The 7,854-nt window shown below is 34.6% G+C and overlaps 1 protein-coding gene across 1 annotated transcript; it reads left to right on the top strand.

Annotated features, from left to right (window-relative positions):
• The first annotated feature begins 259 nt into the window (after window positions 1–259).
• On the top strand, window positions 260–655 carry LOC107873829. The gene has a single exon (XM_016720762.2). It carries the CDS (start codon window positions 260–262, stop codon window positions 653–655), a length of 396 nt encoding a protein of 131 aa, XP_016576248.2.
• Window positions 656–7,854: the final 7,199 nt, after the last annotated feature.

The raw sequence follows: 7,854 nt of genomic DNA, 5'->3' as shown, positions 1-7,854 counted from the left end.
ATGGCTTGGGGAATGGACGTAATTGGACCAATTAAACCAAAATGCCTCAAATAGACATAGGTTCATCCTGATAGCCATTGATTATTTCACAAAGTGGGTGGAAGCAGCGACTTTCAAATTAGTGACCAAGAAAGAAGTGGTTGATTTTATTCACTCCAACATTATTTGCCGGTTTGGCATTCCAAAGATAATTATCACGGATAATGCTGCAAATCTCAACAGTCATTTGATGCAAGAAGTGTGTCAACAATTTAAGATTATGCATCGAAGTTCAACTCCTTATCGTCCAAAGGCGAACGGAGCTTTAGAAGCTGCCAACAACAACTTAAAGAAAATACTCTGTAAGATGGTGCAGGGTTCCCGACAATGGCATAAAAAGTTACCTTTTTCTTGGTTGGGTTATCGTACAACAGTTCAGACTTCAATTGATGCAACTCCTTACTTGTTGGTGTACGGAACTGAAGTAGTTATACCTGCGAAGATTGAAATTCCATCTCTTCGAATAGTTGTAGAAGCTGAAATTGATGATGACCAATGGGTCAAGAATCGTTTGGAGCAATTAAGCTTGATTGATGAGAAAATATTAACATCATATGTCATGGACAACTATATCAGAAGAAAATGGCACGAGAATATAATAAAAAGTGCGTCATAGACATTTTGAAGTTGGTCAGTTAGTACTAAAACGCATCCTACCCTATCATATTGAAGCCAAAGACAAATTTTCTCCTAATTGGCATGGACCATTCATGGTGAAGAAAGTGTTACCTAATGGCGCATTATATTTGACTGACATAGAAGGCCAAATAGAAGGAATGTCGGTCAATGTTGATGTAGTTAAAAGATATTATGTATGATATTCATGTACAATTACATTATGTATATTTTGTAGTTGCATTTTAAAAAGATTGAAATAATGAAGGCATTTTTTTCTACTATCCGAATAATATATCAACCTTTGCTTACCCCTTTTGAGCTTTTATCTTTCTTCGTACCCCTCTTTTGGAATCAAATTAAAGTGAAAAAAAGTTGAAAAAAAAAAATTAATCAAAAATTCAAAATCAAGCAAAAGAATGACGAGCCTGAACTACGTTTGACCTGATTCTTGCTATGACAAGATACGTAGGCAGCCCTACTCCGGGGTTCGGTCCAACCAAAAGGAAATTCAAATTATCCAGAACGAAAGAAAACTGGGCAAAAGTTTATTTTTTTAAAAGAATCGATTCCAAAAGTTGAATGTTTTACCCAATGTTGTGTAAATTTTGAGCCTCATGCCGACCTTTCTTTCTAGCCCTATCCAAAAGTCAAGTTACAACCAAAGTAAGATCTTCAGATCAATCTTTGAAAATGTCAAGGCTAAACATGTTATGGGTGCATGATATTTCATATTTTGGGTGTTTATTTAAAAAAAAGAATGAAAAAGAGAGCGTCTTATTGGTGAAAACCTTGTTGGACACCATAATGCAACTGTAAGCTGAGAAAGAAGTAAAAATGAGATAGGTTCGTTGGAAAAACCCATTGAGGTGACACTACCCGAAGGAGAGTTGTTATCCAGAAGGAATAAGTTCAAGATTGGCTAAATTTCAAGTTCAATAAATGGATAAAAGTTGTAATGATTGGTGTGGGTAGATCTGGTTGTTTGATTCAAAATGCATGTCATAATCACAAGAATCGGTTTCCACATTCGGATAAGTTTTATTTTTTGTTTTTTGAAAAAGAGATGCCTATTGTCTTTTCCTTTTGATTTATTTTTATTTTTGGTTTTTGTGTCCTTTTCATCAAACGAAAAATTTTTGTTGTCTTTTATCCATTTTTGAGTCAAATTCACGTCAGGTCAAATGAGAAAGTACTTCAAACTTGCTACTAACTTCTTCAATAGTACAAAGCAAGACAAAGGGTCGACGCACAAGGACAACATTTCAATGTATAAAGTACTCAGAATAATTATGATTTGACAATTTTTGACTCATGGAAAGATAAAAGGTGTAGGAAAAGTTAAACCCTGAGGTATTATACAAGAGAAATATATTTTGAGCTAAAAGTCTCAGTAGTCAGAATTTTGGGTCAAAAGTATGACAAGTCAATGGATATATATCAAGGATTGGAAAAGAGTTGAGCATGACAAGTGCAAGAATGGTCATTTCAAGACCCGAATACCACAAACCAACCACCATGTGTTAAAACTCACTATTTTTCTTTGTTTTATTTGAAACAGAGATAAAAAGTTTTCAAATAAAGAATACAATCTCACACTTCTATCAATGCAAGAATCATGATTACAACATACGATGTTGGATCTCGGACTCTCCTGAAGAATGGAAATTTATTTTAATGCTCAGGGCCCTCCTAAAGAATGGGATGTTTTTTTTTTGTTTCACTATTTACTTTGAGTCCAGGATCCCGCCTGAAGAACAGAGTGAAGAAATTGTAAGTCCAGGAGTCTGCTTGAAGAACAGGGTGAAGAAAAAAGAAATCCAGGAGCCCGCCTGAAGAACATGGTGAAGAAATTGTAAGTCCAGGAGCCCGCCTGGAGAACAGGGTGAAGAAATTACAGGTCCAGGAGCCCTCCTGAAGAACAGGGTGAAGAAAAAGGAAATCCAGGAGCCCGTCTGAAGAACAGGGTGAAGAAATTGTAAGTCCAGGAGCCGATCTGAAGAACAGGGTGAAGAAATTTTAATTCTAGGAGCCCGCTTGAAGAACAGGGTGAAGAAATTGTAAGTTCAGGAGCCCTCCTGAAGAATAGGGTGAAAAAGAAGGAAGTCTAGAAGCCCGCCTGAAGAACAGGGTGAATGAAATAACAAGTCAGGAGCCCGCCTAAATAATAGGGTGAATTTTCAAGTTCAAGTCATAAAGATTTGAATTAAGATTCTAGAGATTGCAATTTTTATTTTTGTAGTCATTTGAATGTAAAAGACAAAATTCGTGAACCGGAAACTCGACGGAATCTCACTCGACATTAATTTTTTCTCTCACCAAATTACCTTTGAACTACTCATGACCTGATTCCCTTATAACCCGGGATAGGTAGGATGTCCAAAAATAGGACTCGATCATATTTTTCTTTTTCTTTTTATTTTTTATTTTACCTTTCAAATAATTGGAGGGTCAAAAATCATATCTTGTCTTCTTCTTTTTATGAAAACTCTTCGAGATTTCACACAAAAAGGGGCAAAAATGTAGACACGTGATTTTTGATCCTCCCTAAATTTTAACTTGTTTATCGATATTAAATATTTATATTTATATTTAATCATATTTTATTTTGATTATTATTTTTATTTGTAATAATTTTTTTTCAAAAAATAATAATAAATAATTAAATGAAGTTAATTTTAAGATATTTTATTTTTATTTTATTTTATTTTATTTCATTTTTATATTTATTTTTATTTATTTTCTAATTTGTAAAATAATACAAAATTAAAAAAAATTATTTTATAAATTTTTAATAAATAAATTAATATTTTTAATATTATTTTATTTATATTTGACTATTTATAAATTATTATTATATTTTATTAAATATAAAATTAATTAATTATTATATTTGTTATTATTATTTTATTTATTCATTTTTATTTTATTTCATTTATTTATTATTATTATTACTATTATTTTCTATATTTTCTATATATATAAAAAAAAAGGGAGGAGCATTAGTTTTTAAATTTTAATATCCCTTTCCCCCTATCAGATAATAACCATTCCCCTCCAAAAAAGATAACTACTCCCTCCCTATGTACTTTACAATAAACATCATCAGATACTGCAATAAGAAATCAAAAAAAAAAAATCTAAGAAAACTACTGAGAAGAGAAGAGAAAAACATCAGACAAAAGGGAGAAAAGAAGGAAGTGAAAGTTGAAATTCCATTCAAAATTTTCAGTGACGAATCTCATTGTTCAGTCTAAATTATTCAGGTCCTTGCTCAATCTTTGTACTATTATTTTATAAGTTTCATGATGTATCAAAGCATTGATCAAATTTGTTCATGTAATTTCATGCATATTTTTTTTAGTGCATGTGGTTGACTAATTATGCAAGTTTTATCGTTACTGGGAGTTGTACGACTAAGTTATAGAATACTTATATATTTTTTTGTTGATTTAGAGTTTAATATATTCTTGTGTCGGATCTACATTGTAAGTTTTTTTCTTAAATACTAACATCAAAATACTTAGAATAAAGTGGGGGAGAAGAGTCATGAGGGAGGATTTATTTTAATCAAAATATACTTCTATGTTAGCTGTTGTTTGTAATGTTTAAGAGTCTAGTATCATATTACTCTCTAAAATAATATTTAACAAAAAAAAAAGGAGTGTCACACCCCTTTCTCAACATCCAAAAAATTAATTTTTAAGTTCGAAAGGGTTTTATTATTAAGTGACAAAAATGAAAATTCTGTTCCGAAAAGGATTTTTTATAATTACATTCAGAGTCGCCAGTTGGCATAATCCGGTGTGCCAAGTCACCTTTGGAAAATTCTTTTCGAAATGGTTTGACTCTTTAAAACTGGTTTGCGAACAAATATTCCGGCTAAGGAATTCTGTTGACAGAGGGGAAGATGTTAGGCACACCTCGATCTCGTGGTTTGACCATGGTCGCTTGGCGGAGCGTATAGGCTAATTTGACATTATGAATATATAAACCAAACAAAACATGTAAAACAATCAATCAAGCAAACAAGATAAAACAATCTAAAATTTAGTGTCCAGTCCAATTATACAGTCCAAAAATAAAAAAATGTGTAAAAATAAATCCTACTCTAAATAAATTCTAGACTAATGCTCTACCCGACGCCTCGGGCCTTCATCACGAACTTCCTCCGGTTATATGATACCTCGGGGCATTCCCTAGTGAATAAATATATACAGATACTTCGGGGCATTCCCTAGTGAATAAATATATACAGATACTTCGGGGCATTCCCCGGCCAAATTATACAATTGATTCAAAAGTGATAAAATCAAACCATTCAATCAAATTTCAAACATTCAATCAACCCACAATCTCTAGATTTTGCCTACCCGACCTACGTCTTGCCTATTCCAATCGGCGTATCTTGATACTACCAAATTCAATTAATGTTTATTTCAAGTCAAACAACTAATGAATCAAACTAATCAAAATTCACTAATTATATCAAGTTTTCAATTCTCGCCCCACTTATTCCATTTTTATACCAAATTCCAACGATTCAAGACGGTTATCTCAACAATCCACAACCATCTATTCAATGAAATCAAACACCAAATTAATGTCACCAAAATTCAACCACACATCAGGCAAATCAAATATGTATGTAAAGTAAAATTAGAAGAGATAGAGTTGGACCTTGAATGGACTTTTATTTGTTGGATTGTGTGATTAGAAAATGGAGCCGGATTCAAAATGTCCCGATTGAACCTCAAACAAAAACCCCCAACTCGATATCCACTTCGAACTCGTAGTCCGATTGAAAACCCAATTTCCAAACAGAAATGAAGAGGAAATATCAAACCGGCGTCAGTCTTGTAAAGAAATGAGAGGTACCTGTACTGAATTCCAAAGGAGCCAACCCATATAGAAATCCCTAGAACCAATGCTAATTTCGGTGTTTTTAGGGGGCTTAAACCGATCCGATTGACGAACAAAAACCAATTCCGATGACCCCCTAACAAATCTTGACCGAATTTACCCCAAAAAATCAGAGAAAAACAATGAGTTTTGGGCAATTTCATGATGGGAACAATCAGACGATAAAAGAGAAACCAGTTTCGGTGAGCTCGAGGCCAAATCCGGTGAGCTTAGACTGAGCAACGACAAACACGGGTCACTTCCAGTGAGATTTTGCCAGATAATATCCAGAAACTGACCAAACCTTGTTCAAACTCTCTTCATCCTCTCAATCTACCCTTACTATACTCTACTCTCTCTCTTCATCGCCCTCTCTTGATCTACTCTCTTCTCGTCATCTCATTGTGTTATTATTCTTTGTGGTCTATATCTGTGTAGTGTGTGCATTAATGGTGGTTTCTCGTGAGTGAAATCTGCTACAGCGAGGATGAGGGATCGTATATGGGTGAAGTATGGTGAATGGAAAATATTAGTGAGGGTGTCTGTGAGTAGATGTTGGAGAAGAAGGTGAATTCTTCTTCTTTTTTTCGTGTGCTGTGAGTGTGAGTCTTCAGTAAAGTATGTAATTGTGTATATGGTAGCTGTGGGTGTGTGTTCTGGTAAGAGTAAAAGAATGAAAAAATGGAGCCATCAAGGAGTGTGTGAGCTGTTGGAATGGTGAGGAAATTGTCCGTTAATGGTGAGGTTAATAGTGTATTGTGTGTTGGTTGCTGCGTGGCTAAGTATATCTATGGAATGGAAATAGAAGAATTATTTTCTTTTCGATGTTCTGTGTATAAGTGTGTATATATCCCCCAAAATGGAGTGTGTGCATTTATATATTGATGATGATGGAATGGAAAAATGAAGAGTGTCCCATTTGTGATATGTGCATATGTATATATCTGTCCTTTACTTTAGATTCCCAATTGTGGTCCCTCCTAGTTATTGTTGTTGTTTCTTGGAAGTTTTCTCCATGTATATTTTCCTTTGTGGCCAAGAAAAGAAGAAGGGGGAAGGGAGGGGTCACGTGGATATGGGGTGGTGGGGTAGGGGTGTGGGTGAGGTGTCTTCTTTTCATTGAAAGGTTTGTTAGGATGTTAAAAAGAATAAAAGTTTGCTAGGGATTTTGTTGAGAGTTATATTTTTTTTTATTTTTGTGGGATGTAATTACATGGTGAGGGTATACGGTAGGATAAGGTAAAGGTGGGTAGAAAGTGCTATCGGAAAGGGACAAAAATTACGTGTCTACATCATGCCCCCTTTGAATGTAAGCACCTAGTGTTTTCATACAAAGAAGTAGACAACGAGGAAGAATTTTGTCCCGATTATTATTCAAAGAAAGAAACAGAAAAAGAAGGACAATCGAGTATTGACGGACATCCTACCTACGCAAGTTATGACGGAATCAAGTCACGGGTATCTCAAAGGATTGGAAAGAGAAGGACAATATCGAGTTGGAGATTCGAGTGAGGTCCCGTCGAGGTTTCGGTTTGCGGCTCTGTTATTACATCAAAAATGAAAATTACAAGTTAAAACATAAATGAAATTACAAAAATTCTAATCTATGCAACTTTCCTTGACTTGAGTTTCATCACCCTATTCTTCAGGCGGGCTCCTGACTTGCACTTTCTTCAACTTGTAGCTTGCTTTTCAATCTTTTCACCCTGTTCTCCAGGTGGGTTCCTGACTTTCTATTTCATCAACTTGTTGCTATGCTTTTCAATTTCTACACCCTGTTCTCCAGGCTGATTCTTGACTTGCTATTTCATCAACTTGTTACTATGCTTTCAATTTTTTTTCCACCCTATTCTGCAGGCGGGCTCCTGACTTGCTATTTTTCAATCTATTTAACTTTCAATTTCTTCACCTTGTTGCTTGGTTTTCCATTTATTCGACCTGTGCTTCGGGCATGCTCCTGAAATCACATCAAAACTGAAAAGAAAATTATCCCAAATAAAAAAATGCATTTTCTATGAGTTAATTGGAATGACTCGACTAAAAGGTACTTCTTTTAGGAATCAAGGGGGACGACTCGACTGAAAGGTATGTCTTATAGGAATCCAGAGGGATGACTTGACTAAAAGGTAAGTCTTATAGGAATCAAAGGGAATGACTCGACTAAAAGGTACGTCTTCTAGGAATCAAGGGAAATGACTTGACTAAAAGGTACGTCTTCTAGGGGTCAAAGGGGATGACTCGACTAAAAGGTACGTCTTATAGGAATCAAAGGGGATGACTCGACTAAAAGGTACATCT

This window comes from Capsicum annuum, chromosome 6, assembly GCF_002878395.1.
Source record: "Capsicum annuum cultivar UCD-10X-F1 chromosome 6, UCD10Xv1.1, whole genome shotgun sequence".
NCBI lineage: Eukaryota > Viridiplantae > Streptophyta > Magnoliopsida > Solanales > Solanaceae > Capsicum > Capsicum annuum.
The sequence above is the reverse complement of the archived record's forward strand: the minus strand, read 5'-3'. Positions and strand labels throughout refer to the sequence as shown.

Excerpts from the sequence above, each read along its gene's own strand:
- LOC107873829 (XM_016720762.2), top strand. The coding sequence starts at position 260 with ATGCATCGAAGTTCAACTCCTTATCGTCCAAAGGCGAACGGAGCTTTA.